Genomic DNA, 24,390 nt, shown 5'->3' on the forward strand with positions numbered 1-24,390 from the left:
GCAGGAGTTTGACATGGGCCACATTTTCAGGTACTGCCTCCTCAGTGACACCTACATCCAGACCCCCATATCCTCCACCTCCCACCCCAACCCTCACTGTTGTTACCAACAAATCCAGTACACCATGATGATGAGGTTGTTGGTGTGGGGGCGGTGGGGGTGGAGAAATGTGGTGTTGTTCACTAGCAACACCATGCTAGGCATGTCAATTCATATTTCCAAGGTTAGCACCACACCCAATACCACAGCTAGAGGCAGCCACACGGCAACCGGTGGCCACCAACTTATGGTTGTGGCATTGACATGACTGGCACAAGCAGTGCTGCTCTCATAACATGCAAAAGGCCACGACTAGCTCCTGTGAGCCCAATATTGCATTGTAATCACTGCCTGTGAATACACAGGCTCTCCCTCTCTGTCAGGGTCTACAGTATAATGGCCTCAGCTATGAACTATGACTCTAAAATTTTACTTTGGATCTGACTGCATTGTATTCAGCAAAATACTGAGTTAGGTAAACACCTTTTATATAACTGTTCTTGTGACTCTCATTTCTGCTTTTGGCCTTTAGAATCCATGCATTGCCACAGGGCTGACCACTTTAACTGCTTCCACGTGCACAGGGAATATCATAAATTCGAGGGGCCCTGAGGCTGAGATTGTTCTTAACCAGGTGGAATACCTACTTTATCTTCATAGTGTTAGAACTTCTAGTTTAACAAGTATATTTAGGAACGACACTACAACACATATATGTCACAGAGTAAGTTAACATGTGTACACGTTAGCGTTCAGATAAGCACTGAGTCTCAGTCTAGCGGCCGCTGCTCGGCTGGCCGCTTAGGTGGCGCCACTGCTGCATGGCTGGCAGGCAGACAGCGCCGCACGTAGAGGACGTGCGTAATTGCGCGGCGGCACTTTAAATGATCGGCGAGTCACAACACTTTTCCCCCCTTTGAAATTGTTGCACTGGTCTTGATGGATGTGTCCTGGAGATGGCTGACGTCCATAGGCGTTGTGTGACTCGACGTAAAGTCTCGAGGAGGAGGCTTCCCGTACGGACGGAAGTGTCCCCGATGATAACGGGTCGAGATGACAGGAGACGTAGGGGTCGAATCTGCTGGGGCCCCACGCACCAATCTGCCCGTTGCGGCAAGTCCAGTTGATATGACAGGAGACATGGGCGATGCGTCAGCGTCTGTTGGAGGAGGAGGCGAGCAGATGTACTCTGACACTGGTTGGTCCTCCGGTTCCCGCATGGGCACGTCGTCTGGTGGCATCCGTTCTGGTGCTGGCATCGCGATGACGGGTAGAGGGCGGCGTTGTGAGTATGGAGATGTGCCAAGATCCCGAGCATCAGGGAGAGTCAAGGGTGGTGTGGTGGCATTCGGAACAGGTGTTGTTGGCACCCGAGGCCGAAGCTGGTCCGAATGACGCACTGCAACACCTGTGACCGTCTGGATTTCATACAGGCGTCTGCCACGGTGTCTTAAGATGCGGCCCGGGCTCCATTTTGGCCGCCTGCCAAATCCCTGTACCCAGACGAGGTCGTCGGCGGTGAACCGGCCAAGTGACGGCACCCGCGGCCGGGAGGTGGGAGGCCGCAGAAGGTGAAGTAGAGTGTGGGGCTGTCGGCCATGTAAGAGCTCAGCCGGGCTGTGATCGCCCATGGGGGTGAAACGGTAAGACGCCAGGAACTGGAGAAGCGCCTCATCAGCAGAAGAAGAAGTCAGAAGTTTCCGCATTTGAGCCTTAAACGTGCGGACCAGTCGTTCAGCCTCACCGTTGGATTGTGGATGGAACGGCGGGGCCGTGACATGCGTAACACCGTGACAAGCACAAAAATCCGCAAAGTCAGAAGAGGCAAATTGCGGACCATTATCAGTAACAAGAGTAGAGGGGAGGCCTTCCAAAGAAAAAATGCGGGCGAGAGCACTGGTGGTTGCCGCGGTGGTAGGTGACGTGCAACGGACAATGAAAGGAAAGTTAGAGTAGGCGTCAATTACGAGGAGCCAATAAGTACCTAAAAAGGGTCCCGCAAAATCAGCATGAATGCGCTCCCAGGGCTTCTCAGGCGAAGGCCACGGTGACAAAGATGACTTCGGGGCAGCAGCCTATGACGCACAAGGGCCGCAGGCAGCGACCATGTGTACGATTTCAGAGTCGATGCCAGGCCAGTACACATGATGGCGCGCCAGAGATTTGGTGCGCGACACACCCCAGTGCCCCTGGTGAAGGAGGCGCAAGACCGAAGCACGCAAAGACGCGGGGACCACAACACGCGGCGAAACATTGTCAGTGGAGAGGAGGATAACACCATCCCTAACCGTGAGGCGGTAGCGCAAAGGGTAGTAGTTCCGCAACGGATCAGAAGTCTTAGCGGACGGGCGATCAGGCCAACCCGTCTGAATACAGCGTAAAACCCGGGAGAGGGTAGGGTCAGAACCCGTAGCAGCCGCCAGCCTGTCCCCAGTGATGGGGAACCCGTCCACAACCCGCTGCTCGGCAACATCCAGGTGGAAACACAAAAGTTCGTCCCTATCGAATGCCTGATCAGGGCCCATGGGGAGGCGAGACAAAGCATCAGCATTCGCATGTTGAGCCGTTGGCCGGAAATGAATCTCATAGTTGAAACGGGACAAGTAAAGAGCCCAACGCTGGAGGCGGTGTGCAGCCTTGTCGGGAAGTGACGTTGACGGGTGAAACAAGGAAACAAGTGGTTTGTGATCCGTAACAAGATGAAATTTTGTGCCATAGAGAAAAACACCAAACTTATGAAGAGCATAAATGATGGCCAAAGCTTCTTTCCCAATCTGAGAATACTTTTGTTGGGCATCCGTGAGCGTTTTGGAGGCATAAGCAATGGGTTGTTCCGAACCGTCAGAAAAACGGTGCGCAAGGACTGCCCCAACCCCGTAGTGAGAGGCGTCTGTAGCAAGGACAAGATGTTGGCCAGGTTGATAAGTAGCTAGGCACGGGGCCTGTATCAGCATAGTCTTCAATTTCTGGAAAGCCGCGTCACATGACGCGGACCAGTGAAAAGGCACGTTTTTATGCAACAGGCGATGCAACGGCTGAGCCACCGACGCTGCAGACGGTAAAAACTTGTGATAGTATGCTATCTTCCCCAAGAAGGCCTGCAGTTCCTTAACAGACGTAGGGCGAGGAAGGGCATCGATCGCAGCGACAGTTTGTTGAAGCGGACGAATACCATCCCGAGAGAGTTGAAACCCCAAGTACGTGATAGATGCCTGAAAAAATTGTGATTTCTGAAGGTTACACTTAAGACCTGCAGTCTGTAAGACAGTAAAAAGTGTGTGGAGATTTTGAAGATGTTCGTCAGTGGTGGAGCCCGTGACAACAATGTCGTCCATGTAATTGATACACCCAGGGACAGGGAGCAATAATTGTTCCAAGAATCGCTGAAAGAGAGCAGGGGCGCTAGCAATCCCGAATGGCAGGTGTTGGTATTGATAGAGGCCGAAAGGCGTGTTAAGGACCAGAAACTGCCGGGAAGCAGCGTCGAGAGGAAGTTGATGATAAGCTTCTGACAGGTCAATTTTAGAAAAATACTGCCCTCCAGCGAGTTTAGTGAACAGTTCTTCAGGACGGGGCATAGGGTAAGTATCGATGAGGCATTGAGCATTTACCGTGGCTTTGAAATCGCCACAGAGACGAATAGCACCATTGGGCTTGGCAACTACAACGACAGGAGAGGACCACTCACTGGAAGTGACAGGAAGCAAGACCCCTGAAGTAGTGAGACGATCCAACTCCTGTTTGACCCGATCACGAAGGGCCACAGGAATGGGCCGAGCCCGAAAAAACTTAGGCCGAGCAGTGGGTTTGAGCGTGATATGAGCTTCAATGTCGTGTGCACGGCCTAACCCAGGAGAAAAAATGGACGAAAAGGTCGTCGACAAAGAATCCAGTTTAGCATAAGGAATAGCGTCGGAGACAATATTGACAGAGTCATCTATGGAGAACCCAAAAACGCGGAAGGCATCGAAACCAAAAAGATTTTCTGCGTTGCCCTGGTCGACCACAAATATGGGAACAGTGCGAACGACGGATTTGTAAGATACCTCAGCATTAAACTGTCCCAAGAGAGAAATCTTCTGTTTATTGTACGTCCGTAATTGCCGAGTGACAGGGGACAGGAGTGGAGAACCCAGCTGAAGATACGTCTGAGAATTAATTATAGTGGCGGCAGAACCGGTATCCACTTGCATGCGAACATCTCGACCAAGGATTTGGACAGTGAGGAATAACTTCTCGGAAAGGGAAGAAGTGCAATTGACAGACAACACAGAATCAGAATCAGCGTCATGTTCATGGACGTCATTTATGCGGTCGGATTTACAAACGGAAGACACGTGAACTTTCTTTTTGCAATTGTGACACACAGCCCAACGTTGTGGACAATCCTCGCGTGAATGTTTCGTAAAACACCTTGGACATGAAGGAAGTTGCCGGGGATTTTGCTGCAGTTTCTTAGGGGTTTGTTTACGGCTTGGCCGAGGCTGCGCGTGGGAGCGCACTGCGGCCACGTCGGCCGGCGGGGACGCGCCGCGCGCGTCGTCAACAGTGCACAGAGGTTGTATTTCCCCGAAGTCACCCCACGCTTCTATTTGTGCCCCAGCGGCGCGAGAAATTTCAAAAGACTGCGCAATGGAGAGAACTTCATCTAAAGTCGGATTCGCCAACTGAAGGGCACGTTGCCGAACTTCTTTGTCGGGCGCCGACCGGATAATAGCATCCCGTGCCATGGAATCGGCATAGGATTCTTTGTGAACATCAGTAACAAAGTGACACTTTCGACTGAGGCCGTGAAGTTCAGCAGCCCAAGCGCGATAAGATTGATTGGGTTGTTTGTGACAACGATAAAAGGCAACACGAGAGGCTACCACATGCGTTTGCTTTTGAAAATAGACCGACAGAAGGGAACACATTTCAGCAAAGGACAAAGACGCAGGATCCTTCAAAGGGGCCAATTGCGACAACAACCGATACATTTGAGGCGAAATCCAGGAAAGGAACAGAGACTTACATGCTTGTTCGTCCGAGACATAAAATGCCAAGAAGTGCTGTCGAAGACGTTTTTCATAATCCGACCAGTCTTCTGCCGTCTCGTCGTAAGGAGGAAAAGGAGGTACAGCCAACGACGAGAACCGGCCCGCATTTGACGCCGCGATGAAATCGCGAATCGCCGCCGTTAGAAGCGTTTGCTGTTCAAGGAGATTTTGCAAGAGTTGCTCGACAGTAGCCATGGAACCCTGTGAGTCAACGGTGAAAAGGAAAAATCCACTACCTCGTCGCCAATTGTTAGAACTTCTAGTTTAACAAGTATATTTAGGAACGACACTACAACACATATATGTCACAGAGTGAGTTAACATGTGTACACGTTAGCGTTCAGATAAGCACTGAGTCTCAGTCTAGCGGCCGCTGCTCGGCTGGCCACTTAGGTGGCGCCGCTGCTGCATGGCTGGCAGGCAGACAGCGCCGCACGTAGAGGACGTGCGTAATTGCGCGGCGGCACTTTAAATGATCGGCGAGTCACAACACATAGGTGGTCAGAAAATAGGTCTTAGTCCTCATTTTCTCAATACTCTGTCTATTTTGCTAGTTGTGGCACCACAGAAAGGAAAAAGTACACAGATGATTTTCTAATATTTTCATGTTTTTGTTTCTTAGAGAGCATCACCTTTATATTACATGCCTCATAACAATTCTTTTGGAACACACACTTCTGGTGATTGATTTTGAAATCCAAGTGGTCATCAACAGGAAAAAACTGTGGTTCTGTATATTAATGGAATGGATGGTGGAAATTCTGTGTGCTAAAATGTAAATCAGTATGAATTGGCTTACAGTGCACAGAATGTTTGAGCTATCCATCAGACTTCTGTTGTACTACAACATCCAAAATGGCAACTTTGCTTCACCCTCTCTGTCTCAATGGTGGACTGGATGTTACGTGCAGGCTATTCATGGGCTGAAGGAACTGCTTAAGAGCTTTGACACCAAGTGGCAAAATCATAAACATGTTGTCAACATAACAATACAATTTGGAAGAGTGAAATGGAGTCAAATTTAATGCCCATTCTTCAAACTGTTCCATACAGAAATTAGCCATTCCTGGAGACAATGGAGAGCCTACAGCAACACTCTTGGTCATTTCATAAAAATTGAAAGCTTAGTTTTGTAAGCCCTATGTAGTTTTGTTAAGTGCTCCAGGCAATTTTTACTCTGACTTGCTGGCCTTCAGTCATCTTACGTGACCTAAATACAATAATTCATCAACCAGTTATATTTCTTCATTATTAATTTATGCCATTTTCTTTTTGACGTATTGGTTACACATTCTTTTAGTCTAATTGTAAGTAACATTTAAACATTATTTCAAGCATCTGTTTTGGCAATTATATCTTCTGAAAAATAAGTAATGCTTTTTATGTTAATTTAATGTTTATGTACCAGTTGTCATTGATTCATACATCAAAAAAGAATGATAAATACCTTGGCCATATTGCACTCTGAAGAGCTTCCCAATACTGATCTAAAGCTGGCACAGCACGTTTGTGACACATGATCTGGTATCTCAGGATGAGATGTGCACACAAAAATAGAGCTATTGCATCATAACAGCTCTGCACAAATGTCTCCAAGTTTTTCTGAAAGATTTTACATATTACTTCTCAACTGAGTTGTCTTTAAATAATAACAAACACTAAATGTTACCATAATAGCATTAAATTTTCATACAAAATTCACTTACAAAAAATTCATCTAATGTATAATAATTAAAATAAGTGAACATTGAAATAAAGATATTTATTGTGAGAATAAATCTGTTAATGTATAATTAAGCAATTAAAGACCAAGTAAAATTTTTGACCGTCAAGGTAAGTATTTTAATGAACTGATTCATGAGATTTCAGTTATCTTCTGATTTACATAGTTTTACTGGTTATCAGTCAAACTGCATGTATGTATCAGAAGTTGTAAGTTAGGGTTTCATAAAAGGAAATTAAGAAATTATGACAAAAAGGGAGACTGTGGCGAAGATATTAGGCAACACAATTACAAAAGCATTATGTTGAAAGACACAAATACATAGAAAAAAACACAAGCTATAATAAAATAAGAACATTAATATTTCACTGAGACATTTGAAGGATGAACCTTAGCAGATTCACAAGAAAAACAGCGCTAACCTTGAATAATTAAAAAGGAATGCTAACTGGCTTGGGGATGTGTATGAAGATGTGCAAGAAACTGAGATAAATAATAACGACATTGAAGTGAGAATAAAATACAGTAGCAAAATTAAAAAGTGGAGAGGTTTCCAAAAAAAAGAAAACCAAGAGTGCAAGGAAGAAAAGAAAAGTGGGGAAAAAATGGGCAGATGAACGAGTATTAACAAAGGGTAACTGATTTAGCTGCTTGAGTGTGGTAGTTCACTTCCAACACAAAAGTGGAAAAAAAACAACATGTAAGAGAACAGAGAATATTGAATGGTTTAAGTTAAACAATTTACATGAGTAGTATCCTGTCTGTTGATAGATGAAAATCTCTTCAACATTGCAGAGTTGGAAAGAACATTAAAATACTGTCAAGATCTAAATGACTGACCAGTTTTGAGAGAGAGAGAGAGAGATATGTAGGAATTAAAATTGAAAGATGTTGACCATTCCATTAAGAACAAAAAACCAGCACTATTCAGATAAGATTTTGTTTTCTACTTTGTGGCTATAGAAAGCAGGAACTTTGAACTAATTACGGAGTCCTAACATGAAAGAAATGAATCCTTTTTTATCTTCATGGTATGTTATGTAGTTTCATTAACAAAAAGTCAAAGCTGGAACTAACAGTAAGTATTCTTGTTGAACCATAACTTTAAGGGTAAAACATTTACTGAGCACCATAAAATCTGTAACAATGGACATGGACAATGTTATACATATTGATACAACCATATCTTCCATCTGCACAACCAGAGGGGTAACTAAAGTACTGGTCATTACTCCCCCAATAATTTCCTATGTGCTGTCCCTGTCTTAATCTCAGAATGGAGACATTTATTCTTATCTTTGGCACTAAACTCTCTCTCTGTTCTCCATAATTTTGTAACAAAGGAGCTTAAAAGAAGAAGAAATCTGCAATAAGTAAAGTTCCACCAATGTTTTAAATTTATGTAGTAATCATCCCTGAAGCAATTGTTCCTGTTTTGGGAATTTCCAAGTGGATAAACTTCTTATATTATTTGTATTTACTGTGTACATTCATTCTAAACAATTACGTACATATAATATTTTAACTTTTCAGAATTGTTATTGAGCTGATGCATAAGTTGACAGCACTTTACTTGGGGTGAGAAAAGTTTCTATATGAGATTAAGGGTACACAGAAATTATCAATCATATATTCTCCTCTCTCTCTCTCTCTCTCTCTCTCTCTCTCTCTGTGTGTGTGTGTGTGTGTGTGTGTGTGTGTGTGTGTTGGTTTTTTTTTTACTATTTCAGAAGAAGACCTTCCGGCAAGTATTTTTGTTGTGCCTGTCTGCAACTCAACATCTTCACTATATAGTGGGTAGTAATCAGTCCTTTACTAATATTGTCATATATTCTTTTATGTCATATATGACTCCCTCTCTCTCAGTGCTGACACAATTTATTGGTTCCATATTTCAGATATAGTCTAGAGACAAAGTTGTGGAATTGTCTTGGGTATGCACATGACAACCCATCTATGCCAATGCTAACTTGTCATGGGTCACCTAGAGGAATCCTTCCTATCCATTTAGCACCTCTTGTCTGTTTTAAATTCACTTATGACATCTTTATGATCTGGATCCATAACAAGGACAGCCTATGCTCTTTCCTCCAGAGCCTTAAAATCTACTCCCAAATCTGCTTCACCTGGTCCTTCAAAGCTCAAAAGCTACCTTTCTAGATATTGATTTACACCTCTCAAATGATTCCATAAAAATCTTGATTTATATCAATGCACCAAACACCAACGGTATTCCATTTTGAGAGCTGTCCTGTTCCACATTAAAAAGTCTCTCTACTACAACCTTAGAACCTATGGACATTGCAGCTGCACTGGAAGATATGGGTTAGCCAAAATATGCTGATAACCTTGCCATAGTATTTACAGACAGACACTATCCTGTTGCACTAGTCTAGAAACATACATCATGTGACACCTACAGACAACAAAAATCCTGGTCCATACATCATCTAATTCGAGATGCTTACCCCATAGGTCATATGCCTGTGGAGGACCCAGCGCCAAGATGCAGATACAAAACCTGCCCTATATGCACCCACACAGCACATCCTATTCCAATCCCACCACACACATATCCTACCCCATCAGAGGCACAGGCATCGGCAGTGTCATCATTTCATATAACAAGTCTGCTGGAACATCTGCATAGCCTTTTATGTGGGTATGACAATGAGTCAGCTGTGCCCAAATGAATGGCCAGTGCCAAGTGTCGTCAACAGCAAAGTTGACCACCAAGTTACACAACACTCAATATGGAACATGAAAATGGGTTTACAAATGTAATTCACTCTCTCAGTAGCTACAAGTTGACTTCATATGACTGTCTCATACATTAGTCTTAATCAGTATATATAACAAATGTAAGTGGAGTTTGTCTGTGTAGCGCACCCCCGCATCTCCATGGGTGGACCTCCATCCCTCATCTAAGAAGAAGGTTCCGGTTTGGAACTGTAGGGATTGGGTTAGAAGAGGGAGTCAAAAGGGGGTATGTTGTCAGAGAACAAATGAAAATTAAGGCCCGGTGAAGTGGGTCTTTTTCAGCTGTATCCATTTCAATTAATAAATGGGTAAAGAAATCTACCTCTCATTCTATATTTTTTAAAGTATCCTCTACTGTGAGATCCATATACAATTTCATAAATGGAGCCTGAACAAAGATGAACAATTAACACTTTCTTCTTGTATTCTGTGCGCTCACTATGACCTTTGACTGAGTGGAACAACTATATCTGGGTTTCAGAAATGAGACTTGGGTGCCACTTCGAAAGGGTTACCATCGCAACAAAATGAATCGTTCACAAGAAGAGAATCATCATCATCATCATAATCATTTAAAAACACTGCCACTTTACACTTCTTTACAGGTTTAATGATATAAGTGTTACTGGAATCGTCCTCAGAACCACAAAAACATTCATTCACACAGTCATCTGGATCTTCATTCTCACTAGGAACAACTGAATAATGATCATCCAAAAACCTCCAAAAGTTATTCAGTTTCATTTATTTCCTTCCATTTTCTGACTAGGGCCATCTATAAAAGCATGAGGAACTTCAAGACAAAAACAGTTACTATTTGAAATATCAAAACTGAATCAAAATGCTAAACAAGCAAAAAGTAATTAAGGAAATACATTGATTGTTGGTGTAAATATCTAAATAAAAAAAGCAGTTAAAATATATCACAGCAGATGGCGTCAGCAGACACAAGTTATCTTGAGATGTGTCCCTAGCAAAACTCCAGATTCATCCAAAATGTGTAAACAGTATTGCTCTTGCATGGCTAAAGTCTTACTTTGATAACAGAAAACAGGGGCTTGTACTGAAACACAAGATCTAGCTGCATTGGGACGAAGACTAGTATGCTTCCTTATACTACATACCTTCCTTTCTTTTTGTCTTATGAAATTATCTTTTGGTGCAATGGTGCTAAATTATATGAAGTACTTAGTCAACAAAAGCATATTAAGAACATTTACGTGAAAATAGATGACTAAGTATCCTGGAGCAGCCTCTGCAATGACTTTGACATCCTTACACTTACTTTCTGATACATGCATGCCTTGGTAATTTAATAACAAAAATAAATTTAAGCTGCATTGTGATTTATGCAGGCACAAAACATGTCAGAACCAATGTGAATGCAAACTCTACCTCTTTTTCTACAATTCAGTGTGTGGTTTAGTACTCTGATGCAATTTTCTTCAACATGTATACATACAGCAAAAATTTGGTTAATTCCTACAAAAACAAAGCAAACCTGAAAACCTAACTTACTGACCACTCCTTGTATAAATCATCTCATTATCTAGGTTGCAAATAATTATTAGCTGAATGACTAACTGCAATGTTTATTGTAAATAGTCACCTATTTTTGGTGTAGCACGAGTGTGTTGTTATGTGGTCTTTATTATGATGCTTGCACCACCAAGAAAGAGAACAAGATGTTACAGGTGTATATTTTCTGCAATCTGCATTTGGAGTTCATGGTGCTATATGCTTCTACATATGCATGCTACAGTCCATGTGCCAGCCAGGAGAAATGCTGTAAAGCCAGCTCAAACTAAATGAATGACACACAATGTATTTTGCCTATATTAACTAATAGCAGATGTAAAAGAGAGTGAAAAAAATGGAGTTTCTTAATATTTGGTCTATCAGTTTGGCTAGGATTAACAGTTATGAAATTTTTAGTTCAATACCTACAGTTATGAAATTTTGAATTTAACTGTTAAAACTAAACTGAGATAACAGTCTCGTTTTATGTAGCCAAGAAATCTGTGCGACTTTTCACAGTTTTATCCAAATGCTATACATTAAATAATACAAATGTTTGAAATACGGTAAATACTTTTCAAGGAAAGTTGGAGAAACTATTTTAACACAGATGTATCAAGCTGGTGTCTAGTTAAGTGAATGTTCCACGCCCAGATGCTTTTAGGGACTTTTCTAGACCACCTCCTGTTTTAAATTTGGTACAGGTCAGTTTTGTAACATGATGACACTCTCTCTCTCTCCAGCTTTATTGGAAAGTACTTATCTAGTCAGAAGAAATTACTATATATCATTAGATTAACTGGATTGCTGTATATCATTTACAGAAGCTTCAAGTTTAGGCTTTACAGTAAACAAGAAAGTTAAAGACAACATTAACGACATTGGAGATATCTCAACTCAGGAATAACAAGACATTTCAAAAAGAAGACAATCCACTGAAGTGATTCAGGCCTAGATACCAACAAACTTTCTAATGAGGAAATGCAATAACTTTTCATAGAGGTACAGAAACTGATAAATGACAGAATTCTGTTGCAGGTACAATATGATATTGAGGTATTTTAATTTGAAAGTAGGGCAAAAACCAAAGAATTATTTTTCAGTGTGAAACTGTGTCTGATGCTAGAAATGACAGACATCATAATATGTTAGTAGAAAATATCAAGAAGTATACCATATTTGTCCTAACACATTCTTCCACGACATAAATGCAAAATTTACTTGACATTCCTCATAGGAAATTAAAAGTGAGACTGGCTACATTTCTGGACATTCTGGCGAGGTGTTGTTTCCACTTTGTGCATAGTATTTCTGTTACTGACCCAGTCATCTTCTCTTCTTCAGGTGCTGCCAGTTATGCTGTTATGTGTACTCGCTAACCACTATTTACAGATGATAGTGAGTTAAGACTTCTGACATCCACTCAGCCCTTCGATGGTTCCTTGTTTTTTTTTTGAGTCTGCACTGATATTCCGTGGATCACATATTCTCTCATCGTTTCCCAGCTCTGGCGGATGTGATAGATGACAGAAAGGGGGGCAGGACCACAAGCCTTGTGTAAATTGTAACCTTGATCCCTGTAATAAAGACTCCCAGCATCTTTATTTTGACAGGGTCCTTAATTATGATGTACCCAAAACTTGGTGCTTGCACCACAATACTAATCTCATCATATTTCACCTCATGATTATATTTGAGGTACTGCTTGGTGATGGTTGATGTACTTGGTTGTCTTAGATGCACTGATGATGTTCCCTGCATCTCTCCTCGACTGTTGTAATAGTCTGTCCCAAGTAAAAAAAGCCACATTTGCAAAGAAAGTGGTACATTCTCCACTTTTGGAGTCCTAGATCATTTTTACCATTACAAAGAGGACCTTTTATCTTCACTGACAGGAGAAAAATACACTAGATGCCTTGTGTCCATAGGAGTAAACTGACCATTCTGGATATTGGGCCAGTATCAAGTAGATAAGTGATTCTTGGTTTCTCTTTTTCATAGACATTCTTGATTTTGACTGCAATGACCACTGCAAATTAATGATCAGAGCACCCATTTCTTTGGAAACCTATTTGTAGCTGTTATAATTCTTTGGTAAGGCTCTCCTAGTCTTAAACTGTTTGATCTATGGACCAGAGTCTTCAGCACTGAATTTCTCTGTGATCCCCGAATCAAACAAAAATCGTAACCTATGCGTCTAACTACTGGCTTTATGTTATCAGATAATCTGTTGACTCTTAGTGTAGCATGGAAATGAGCCTTTCATGCTGAAAGGCTACAGAAAGTAAGTTGAGTTATCCAGCATCTACAAAATCAGCTTTGCTACAAATGTTCCACCATCACAGACATCAAAAAAATCTCTGGTGCCACACTTAAGTTCTGTGACTCTGTAGTGTCTCCATGACATAATTCAGCGAACTACTCATAAATAAAGTACCACATTGCTTACACATAAGCATGTGCTGAAGAATGTTGCCACAAAAAACTATTTTCTTAAATTAGTCAATGCTTGACCTCAATAGCAACTTTTGCTTTAGTCTTAGTTTCCTGACTGGTTTGATGTGGCACGCCACAAATTCTTCTCCTGTACCAACCTCTCCATCTCAAAGTAGCACTTGCACCCTTCACCCTCAATTATTTGCAGGATGTATTCCAATATCAGTCTTCCATGACAGTTTTTACCCTCTACAGGACCCTCTAGAATCGTGGAAGTTATTCTCATACCGTAACACATGACGTATTATCCTGTCCCTTCTTTTCAGCAGTGTTTTCAATATTTTACTTTCTTTGCTCATTCTGCAGAGAACCTTCCCATTCCTTATCTTTTTTATCAATCAAGTTAATTTTCAATATCCTTCTATAACATCACATCTCAACTACTTCAGGTCATCTCCCTTAATCGGGCAGGTAGGTTAGAAAATTTAAAAAGGGAAATGGATAGGTTAAAGATAGATATAGTGGGGATTAGTGAAGTTCGGTGGAAGGAGGAACAAGACTTCTGGTCAGGTGACTACAGGGTTATAAACACAAAATCAAATATGGGCAATGCAGGAGTAGGTTTAATAATGAATAGGAAAATAGGAATGCGGGTAAGCTACTACAAACAGCATAGTGAACGCATTATTGTGGCCAAGATAGATACGAAGCCCACGCCTACTACAGTAGTACAAGTTTATATGCCAACTAGCTCTGCAGATGATGAAGATATTGAAGAAATGTATGATGAAATAAAAGAAATTATTCAGATTGTGAAGGGAAACGAAAATTTAATAGTCATGGGTGACTGGAATTCGGCAGTAGGAAAACGGAGAGAAGGAAACGTAGTAGGTGAATATGGATTGGGGGTAAGAAATGAAAGAGGAAGCCGCCTGGTAGAATTTTGCACAGAGCACAAATTAATCATAGCTAACACTTGGTTCAAGAATCATGAAAGAAGGTTGTATACATGGAAGAACCCTGGAGATACTAGAAGGTTTCAGATAGATTATATAAGATTTAGGAACCAGGTTTTAAATTGTAAGACATTACCAGGGGCAGATGTGGATTCTGACCACAATCTATTGGTTATGACCTGTAGATTAAAACTGAAGAAACTGCAAAAAGGTGGGAATTTAAGGAGATGGGACCTGGATAAGCTGACTAAACCAGAGGTTGTACAGAGTTTCAGGGAGAGCATAAGGGAACAATTGACAGGAATGGGGGAAAGATACAGTAGAAGAAGAATGGGTAGCCTTGAGGAATGAAGTAGCGAAGACAGCTGAGGATCAAGTAGGTAAAAAGATGAGGGCTAGTAGAAATCCTTGGGTGACAGAAGAAATACTGAATTTAATTGATGAAAGGAGAAAATATAAAAATGCAGTAAATGAAACAGGCAAAAAGGAATACAAACATCTCAAAAATGAGATTGACAGGAAGTCTAGCTTCATCCACCAAGTGTTATTTTCCTTGCAAGGTAGCAGAATTCACCAATTTTGATGTTAAGTTTATACCTAATATTATTTCCGTTACTCCTCATTACTTTCACTTTTCTTTGGTTTACTCTCAATCCATAGTGTGTGCTCACTGGAGTGTTTACTTCATTCAACAGTTCCTGTGATTCTTTCACTGAGAATTGCAATGTCACCAGCGAATCTTATCATGATATCATTAGCAACTATCCACCCTACAGAAGATTTCTTGTATTAGAAGTAACACACACTATTTAATCTGATTAGTAAAACTTGCCAACTGTATAGAATTTTTCTCCTTTACTTGGAAGTTACCTGAAATTTTCAATTTGACACCACTGCACCTAGGCCAAACAGCATTTTGTGCTTGTCTCTTTTTATATGAAGAACATGTAATAAAATATCTTTTTCCAGCCATCAGATTTATAGACACTGCCTCTTTACAAAAGAAACCAGACCTTTTGCATTACTAAGGAACTATTTTTCTTGGCATATTAGTGTGTAACTGTATCTTGACTTTTAACTGTGCTCTTACACTATAGCAAGTTTCCTAAAAATCAATTAACTCAGTACCAGTGGATGAACAGTTTTACATCATATACGCTCTTGCATGGAGTCAACAAGTAAAAATGGCACAGCTCCTATATAGCCTTACGGAAAATGGCATGCAGAAATGTTTTGAGCAGTTGACAGAATTAAGGTAGTATTATGTGGACTCAAAAGGATTTTACTGCACAGGGTATCACCATCAACTAAATATATTCTCTGACAGCACAAGCACATGTCTGTAATAAATTGCTTGTCCACTCCCACTTAGTTCACAGATTTTTATGAATCTTGCCGCAGCATAGGGTATATTTTAAGATAAAAATGCAGTCATGCAATAACATGACACTAGAAACATTTCCTTTGAAATGTGAGCAATTTCGTTTCTCTTGTGTACATAATAGTCCCAAATATTTACTTTCTTCAAACACAAAAGAGCACAACTTTATAAACCAGTACAATTAAGTGTAAAAATAAGAAATAAAAGGGACCTATGTCCTGATACCTACAACAAGCAGATTAAGTGTTTTTGCCATAATCTGATCAAAGAGGTCTAAGGCATGGCTTCCTTTTACCATGAAGAATTCTGTCAAGAATAAATATTCCCGGCATGCATTGTCAACTAGACAATACTGTTCACTACGAAAGAGGGCCTCAAACGGGTACTGAAACAAATGAGAGGTGAATTAACAACTACTCCTTGCCAATATTATGTCAGCATTATATCACACACTATTCTTACCTTATTTTCGTTTTTTTGAGCTGCATGTGGTACAATAATAGGAGCTTCCAAATGAGAGGTCAGCACATCACCACGATTTCCAATGGTGAATACAGTACCTTTATTTTTCAGTGACGTTTTATAAAATAAACCTTTTGGTCCTGTATCTTCAATGCCCATAAGGTCATCTTTAGTAGCACATTCATCATACTGAAGTTTCATTATACGCGATGAATATGATTTGAAATATGAATAATATATCTTGCTCATTGTATCAACGTATTCACTGCGTACTTCCTGTGCAACAGTTCTTTCATTTGACAGAAGAAACTCGTAGTAAAACCTAGACAGAAATTTGTGTTTTATGAAACAACAAAAACTATTTATTTAAATTTATCCATGTTATATGGATGTTTGTGGTCTGCAACTGTATTAAAAGATTATGTGGAATAAGTTTATACTGCTGCAGTCACTTTTTACCAATATTTTATTAGACCATTGCCTTTACACCACACAACAAACTGCAACACACACTGAGACACAATATACACACACAGACTGATAAACACTCACAATCAGACATCTATAAAACAGTATGTAATACCTGTAGATCCCTTTATATAAGCCATACTGGGAGAGACTTCCAAACAAGATATAATGAACACAAAAATGCTTACCACACTAACAATTACAATAGCTCAGCAACAGCTACTCACATAAAAGACACAGGCCACCCATTCCATGATACTGCAAATGGTCTTCATATATTACACAAAAAGGATAAGGGACACCAAATGGACTTATATGAAGAACTGGGAATCTTCATTCATTGCACAACACATGGAGATGTATTAAATGATAAGCTTGAAAGTAATAATTTTAACTTCTTCAAAAACTTCTCCAACATTAAATGTTTATTTCACTGACAGAATAGTTTTCATTAAGTATCCTTGAACATCCTCCATATTGCCAATACATGTAAATAAACGTTTTCATCTTCACTACAGGTATATATTACTGTCTTTGAAACTGTAAGTAGTTTAGCTTAGCTTTTATAACTCTCTTGAAAGTTGTAAACAGTCTCTGAAATTGTAAGTAGTCTATTTTAGATTTTAAAACTCTTTGGAGAGTTGTAAACAGAAGTTTGTGAAAATACTAAGTTGTGATTTATCTGTTACTGTGCTGTGTGTGCCAGAAAATGAAATCGCCAACAAAGATGTAAGTAAACATATTAGTATATATATTACCTAATCATGCTATTCATATAATGTACACACTGTAACAGATTTATCCTTCCACACAGGTTTATTTTTCGATTCTTAACCCCAGTGGCACACACAGCTAAGGTACATAACCTATCAGCTGATGTACAGGGCTATTACAAATGATTGAAGCGATTTCATAAATTCACTGTAGCTCCATTCATTGACATATGGTCACGACACACTACAGATACGTAGAAAAACTCATAAAGTTTTGTTCGGCTGAAGCCGCACTTCAGGTTTCTGCCGCCAGAGCGCTCGAGAGCGCAGTGAGACAAAATGGCGACAGGAGCCGAGAAAGCGTATGTCGTGCTTGAAATGCACTCACATCAGACAGTCATAACAGTGCAACGACACTTCAGGACGAAGTTCAACAAAGATCCACCAACTGCTAACTCCATTCGGTGATGGTATGCGCAGTTTAAAGCTTCTGGATACCTCTGTAAGGGGAAATCAATGGGTCGGCCTGCAGTGAGCGAAGAAACGGTTGAACGCGTGCGGGCAAGTTTCACGCGTAGCCCGCGGAAGTCGACGAATAAAGCAAGCAGGGAGCTAAACGTACCACAGCCGACAGCTTGGAAAATCTTACGGAAAAGGCTAAAGCAGAAGCCTTACTGTTTACAATTGCTACAAGCCCTGACACCCGATGACAAAGTCAAACGTTTTGAATTTTCGGCGCGGTTGCAACAGCTCATGGAAGAGGATGCGTTCAGCGCGAAACTTGTTTTCAGTGATGAAGCAACATTTTTTCTTAATGGTGAAGTGAACAGACACAATGTGCGAATCTGGGCAGTAGAGAATCCTCACGCATTCGTGCAGCAAATTCGCAATTCACCAAAAGTTAACGTGTTTTGTGCAATCTCACGGTTTAAAGTTTACGGACCCTTTTTCTTCTGTGAAAAAAACGTTACAGGACACGTGTATCTGGACATGCTGGAAAATTGGCTCATGCCACAACTGGAGACCGACAGCGCCGACTTCATCTTTCAACAGGATGGTGCTCCACCGCACTTCCATCATGATGTTCGGCATTTCTTAAACAGGAGATTGGAAAACTGATGGATCGGTCGTGGTGGAGATCATTATCAGCAATTCATGTCATGGCCTCCACGCTCTCCCGACTTAACCCCATGCGATTTCTTTCAGTGGGGTTATGTGAAAGATTCAGTGTTTAAACCTCCTCTACCAAGAAACGTGCCAGAACTGCGAGCTCGCGTCAACGATGCTTTTGAACTCATCGATGGGGACATGCTGTGCCAAGTGTGGGAGGAACTTGATTATCGGCTTGATGTCTGCCGAATCACTAAAGAGGCACATATCGAACATTTGTGAATGCTTAAAAAAACTTTTTGAGTTTTTGTATGTGTGTGCAAAGCATTGTGAAAATATCTTAAATAATAAAGTTATTGTAGAGCTGTGAAATCGCTTCAATCATTTGTAATAACCCTGTATAAGTAACTGTATAATGCACCTGATGATGGCAGCATACTGCCGAAATGCATTGTGCTAATAATTTATTAGTAAAAAGTGACTGCAGCAGTTTAAAATTATTCCACATAACAAAAAATAGGTTAGAACCAAGATACCTCTTTGTCTGAGCAAATGAAGTCAAACTAAGAGTATATCAAAATTGCTAGTATTCTAACTACCGTTCAGTTTATTAGATTTTGAATCACTGCGCACCTTACACTTTTCTCTCATACCAGGCAATTGTCTACAGGATAAATAAGTACAGATAAGTTAATGAAATCTCATAAGATGCATATATGAGATACCAAAGTTTATCATAAATGCAGCTTTAACAAGAACTGATAACATTTTAATAAATAAAACAGTATGACAAAAGTGTCCAACATCACCAAATCTTTTTAATATCTGTATCAATGACACTCTGAAACATTGGGAACAATGTACACACAAATATATCAAAATATCAACCGACTGTGTTTTAAAAATACAGATAATGCAAAATATTGCATAAAAAAGATGATGATCTAAACTGTGCACTTCATCACCTGAAACAGATCTATAAATAATTTAATGTTAATATCTCTAAACTAAGATCAAAGTCATATCTTTCTGGGGCAAGCATCCAATACCTAACAGTGTCTGCGGGAAACCTGTTTGGAACAAGTTTCATCCTTTGCATTAGCTGAAATAATAAGAAGTGCTAGATGTGAAAATATATGTAGTACAAGAGAAAGGCAAGCCACTCACCTCTAGTGGACTTAGAGCACAGACGAACATACCAGAAAATCATATTCACACTAGCTTTCAAACTCTTACTCTTTCTCTAATAAAAGTACACACATTGACACAAACAAGCGCACCGACTCCCAAATTTACACTCCCATGGCCATGGCAAGTGTACTTTTGGTGTCTATGTGGTTGTGCATACTTCCACTAGAGAAAGAGCTGTTTTGCTCACATTTCTATGTTCCACAGATCACTCCACAATAGGTGAGTGGTCGCTTTTCTCTTATTTTACATATTGTTCTGTCCAGAAACTTCCATTTTTCTTGCAGATGTAAGACTAGCTATATTTGGAAGTTTTTGTGGCACTGTGTATGACATGTTAAGAATTAAAACAAGGCAATAAACAAGACCAGTTTTATATCATCTATGTTTCTCCCTTTAATGCTTTGTTTCTTTCAACACTTCTTCATATCAGTAAAGACTCGGCAGAAGACATCAGAATTAGAGCAAATAAGAGTCTAATGTTGAAGGTTGCATACATCATAAATCAAGGTGCCACTGTTACATCAGCGCTTCCTTCCTACCCACAGCAGTTCTGCAAGTATGACTAGTCTGAGAATGGTGGTGCTGCGATTACTTCCTACTCATCAAATCATTCACTCTTACTGAAATGTGCAGGAATGTAAGACTAGTTGTGACTTAGTACAGAAGTTGAATGCACAATCTTGCTGTTGTAATGTAGCACTGACAGAGTGAAATGAATGACTGTCAAGATGCGGTGGCCTCTAATGAAGCCGTGTGAGACTGTGGAGGGTGTACGACAAAAATGAAGCGATGCAGTGCACACAACTGCAAATATGCTCCATTACAGGAAGAGAGATTTCTACAAAAGGTCCAATGCTACAGTCCGCGTCTCAGATGAGAAACCTAAAAATTTTGTCCACTGCAAACAAAATCATTATATTCTTGTGTACTTCAACTTCACCATGAGAAAACACATTTGCTCAATCAAATGAAAAGTGGGCACAGAACAATGCTACTGTTATGTCCCGCTGACCAAAAAGCACAATTTATGGATATTCTTCGGTCATGGTAACTTGCGTTTTTGGTCTAGTAGAGAGCTGTGTAGCGTACGATTCATTTTTGTAAAATTTTCGAAAACTGTTGTACATTAATTTTACTAATTAATTGCCATTTAGAGAATTCACTTCACCCCCATGTCATGTTTCCTTGTACTGTTGCCACAGACTCAGTCCATGCTGAAAGAGTGTGATGTCAACGTAACTACTATGGCATTCTCTGGATAGAAATTAAATATTCGTAAAGACACTATATAAAAATAAAAACTGATCATTCATTTTATCAATATGACCAACAGTTGCATCTGTAATGGCAATTACACAAGTCCTTGGCTATACTTGCAAACTCATGTACTTGCTCACCTTTCTACACTGGTACAACCTGTCTGTACATGACAACAGACTCTAGCAGATTCAACCAATGAGTTTACAGTTCAGTGGGCAGTGGCAGAGACCCGTGAGTCGAGTCTCTGAGTATACAGAGATGGCGAGTTTCACGTGAGTATACAGACCCATTTATGACCTCTACGGGGTAAGTACAGTAAGAGCTTTATGTAAAATAAAAACTATTGAAATGAAATTCTGACAAGTATGAGAAATTAGTTAACAGCAGACATATAACAGCATGATATGAGCTACATATAGGACTAAGTGAATTATGAATAAATTGATACTGCAGTACCTAGTATGAACACAAAAAACTTCCAAATTAACATTAACTAATTAATCAGCAGGTAAAGGAGATGTAGGAAAACCTATGACTAAGTGGACAGGCAACATCTGAAGTTTAAAAACTTAATTCACAAGACAAAGAAGAAGAAGAGAAGAGGAGGAGGAGGAGAAGAAAAAGAAGAAAATGATGATGATGATGATGATGATGATGACGAGTTTAAAGTAACTGAACGTCTTCGTGGGACAGATGACCTCGCTATTGGGTCCACTCCCCCCAAATGAACCAACCATCTTGGTATCAGTCCCTTGTTCCACTGGAAATTCACATAAAATGATGTGAAGTGAGGAAAGGAAAAAAGTCAATTCCATAATATTTGAACTTATCATCATGGATGAAAATTTGCAGTGACAATAGCTAAAGTCAGACAGTTTAAAGTAAGACAAACCCAAGTAACTAGAAACTGTAGCTGATTACAGGGAATGGATGCCACTGCATAACTGAAAGCAATCACAGGTACAGCTTCCCGCATCCTATACCGAGATCACTGAAGGTTACACCAGAAAGATCTTTAGATTCAATGTTACTAAAATGGGGTGACAAACTGAAAACTTGTGAGGACTGGAAGGTTAATTGGCTTAAACAGTTAAATAAATACAATATGTACACAAAAATTTGAAAATGCGTGATAGTGCAGGGGGAGCAAACAGGTGGAGGGCACTTGGGGCTCACAGAACAGTGAGAGGCACTCCCTCCACATCAGCCCGATAATAAATATTGAGGTACTTTAAATTTTGTTATAATATCCGCTTTCTCTCAGGGAACATAGGACTATGTTGCTGCTATCTGTTAGGGATGTAGACAGTTTCATGGCTCATCTCTGATCAGTCAGCTGAGCAAACACTACAAGATACAGGCTATCATGGGATGACTACCACAGCTGCATTGAGGGGTGTCGTCCTGACGCAAAAAGAACTCATGGGTAAGTCTACTGTGTCCAATACGCAGTAACCACAGTATGATTGCATCTTTCTGGGAGACTTGGAGAGAAATATGCCATGCCTTGGAGGTCCCCTTGATTGCTCTCAACTTGCAGATGATTGTGGTAACCTGCTACCCCATATCCAAATATTTCATAATTTGATGTTTTAGCAGCAATTGTAGGTCCGTCCTGGTACTTTTTGTTCATGTTTTTCTCTTGTGGCTGCTTCTTTAGCTACTATGTGAGCTAATTCATCTCTTGATATGCCCATGAGGCTTGATGTCCATATGAAAGTTATGGTGATTCCAAACCTGTGGATGTCAAATGCTATGCCGTGGATGTTGGTGACCAAAAAATTCTGGGTTAGCAGTGAGATATTCCTTATAAGCAGCTCATGGAGTCACTAAAAACCTGGAAATTCTTCGCCGTGAAAATTTTGATGTATTACAAAGCCTGATACATGGCTACCAACTCTGCAGTATACACACTGCATGCACTCGGCAGACAGCATGTCTCGAGCTCCTTGTGTATGCGAAGGCATTATCAACTCTGCCATCAACTTTCAATTTAGAATTTCAAATTACTATAGTCATGGAGAATTGAGCATAATAGGCATCTGAGAATAGTGGAGTCTGTGGAAGTGGTCCACCTGAATCACAGGACTGGGTACACAAGACAGGGGGTGCCAAGAAGGAACTCTAAACAGACAAGAGGGGGAAGCTGGAGGTCCTTGCACATGTTTCCAATCATCCCCAAGCTGGTCTACCTATTTTTGGGCAGTTTGTAAGCATTCTGAATCATTGTTAGTGGAAAAGAGTTGAATAACATAAATAAGCAGGTATATGACAAATTGCGACTACATTGTTCACCAAGAATTACTGGCACCAGACCCCAATGGTGTGGTACCATGTTCCATCAGGAGTCTGTACAGAAGGCTCCAGTTGTCAACTACATACCACTGTGGTCAACAGGATGTACTAAGCTCTGTTTATCCGTAAGATACACATATATAGTCCCAGCAGGATAAAATCAAAGGTTCGTAGAATCACAAAATAACTGTGGAGTCTACTTCTCTGGATGTGCTGCTGGGAAATCTGGAGGTATTAAGCCTTTAGCTGAAGTACATGTAACCGTGTTAACTTGTTGAATAAAAGTCCAAAAATGAAAAATTTTCAATGCCTTCAAGTAATTCGTTACCTAGGTAAAGTTCTGCATGACATGAGTTTTCATGGGAAAAAAATGATACTCATGAGTCAAGGCCCAGTTTTGTACTTTGTTTATGGCTCCCTGAAGTTGCCACTCTGCAGTGCTCAATGATAGAGAGCTGTAATAAGGAAAGGGTTGACCACATATAGTGATGATGAGACCATTGATCTCATGTTGGTCATGATACAATTGACTGCTAAGGTGAAGAGTGTTACACTCAAAACCAATCCACGAGGAACTTCATTTTCATGCTGGTACCTGAGGGGTGAACCCATCTGCGTCCAGAGCTGTCAGAGGGATAAGAAATTCTGGTTAAAAATGGGTAAGCAAACCCGGAAATCCCCCTCAAGCAGTGTAGATAGGATGTGATGGTGCCAGGTCATGTCATATACTCTCTGCAGATCAAAGGTGATAGCAATGGGTGAAAGTATTACATATTGCAGATTCCAGACATATCGGTTTGTGTATGGTGGACCGGGGTGCCTGAAGCCACTATGAAATTGTGATAAATGTTCTCTGGCTTCCACACAACAATACAGTTATTGGTTGACCATTCTTTCAAATAAATTACACAGCCTGTTCATTAAAGAGAGTGGCTGATAATTAGTCACAATATATGGGTCTTTTCTCAGTTTCAGAATAGGAATAATGATACTCTCGGGTCATTGGATTCAAAATTCCCATCTCGCCAAACAATGACTGAAA

At 40.5% G+C, this 24,390-nt stretch overlaps 1 protein-coding gene across 2 annotated transcripts in view; it reads right to left on the bottom strand.

The window, feature by feature from the left end:
* LOC126262376 (vacuolar protein sorting-associated protein 52 homolog) overlaps positions 1–24,390 on the bottom strand; it is a 109,255-nt gene that overhangs the window by 38,401 nt on the left and 46,464 nt on the right. For both annotated transcript variants that reach the window (XM_049958972.1, XM_049958973.1), the window contains exons 6-8: positions 16,312–16,633; positions 16,079–16,234; positions 6,523–6,677 (exon numbers count right to left, since the gene is read on the bottom strand). In XM_049958972.1, coding sequence (XP_049814929.1) covers positions 6,523–6,677; positions 16,079–16,234; positions 16,312–16,633 — 633 coding nt within the window. The remainder of the gene's footprint in view (positions 1–6,522; positions 6,678–16,078; positions 16,235–16,311; positions 16,634–24,390) is intronic.

This window comes from Schistocerca nitens, chromosome 6, assembly GCF_023898315.1.
Source record: "Schistocerca nitens isolate TAMUIC-IGC-003100 chromosome 6, iqSchNite1.1, whole genome shotgun sequence".
In the NCBI taxonomy this organism is placed as follows: Eukaryota; Metazoa; Arthropoda; class Insecta; order Orthoptera; family Acrididae; genus Schistocerca; species Schistocerca nitens.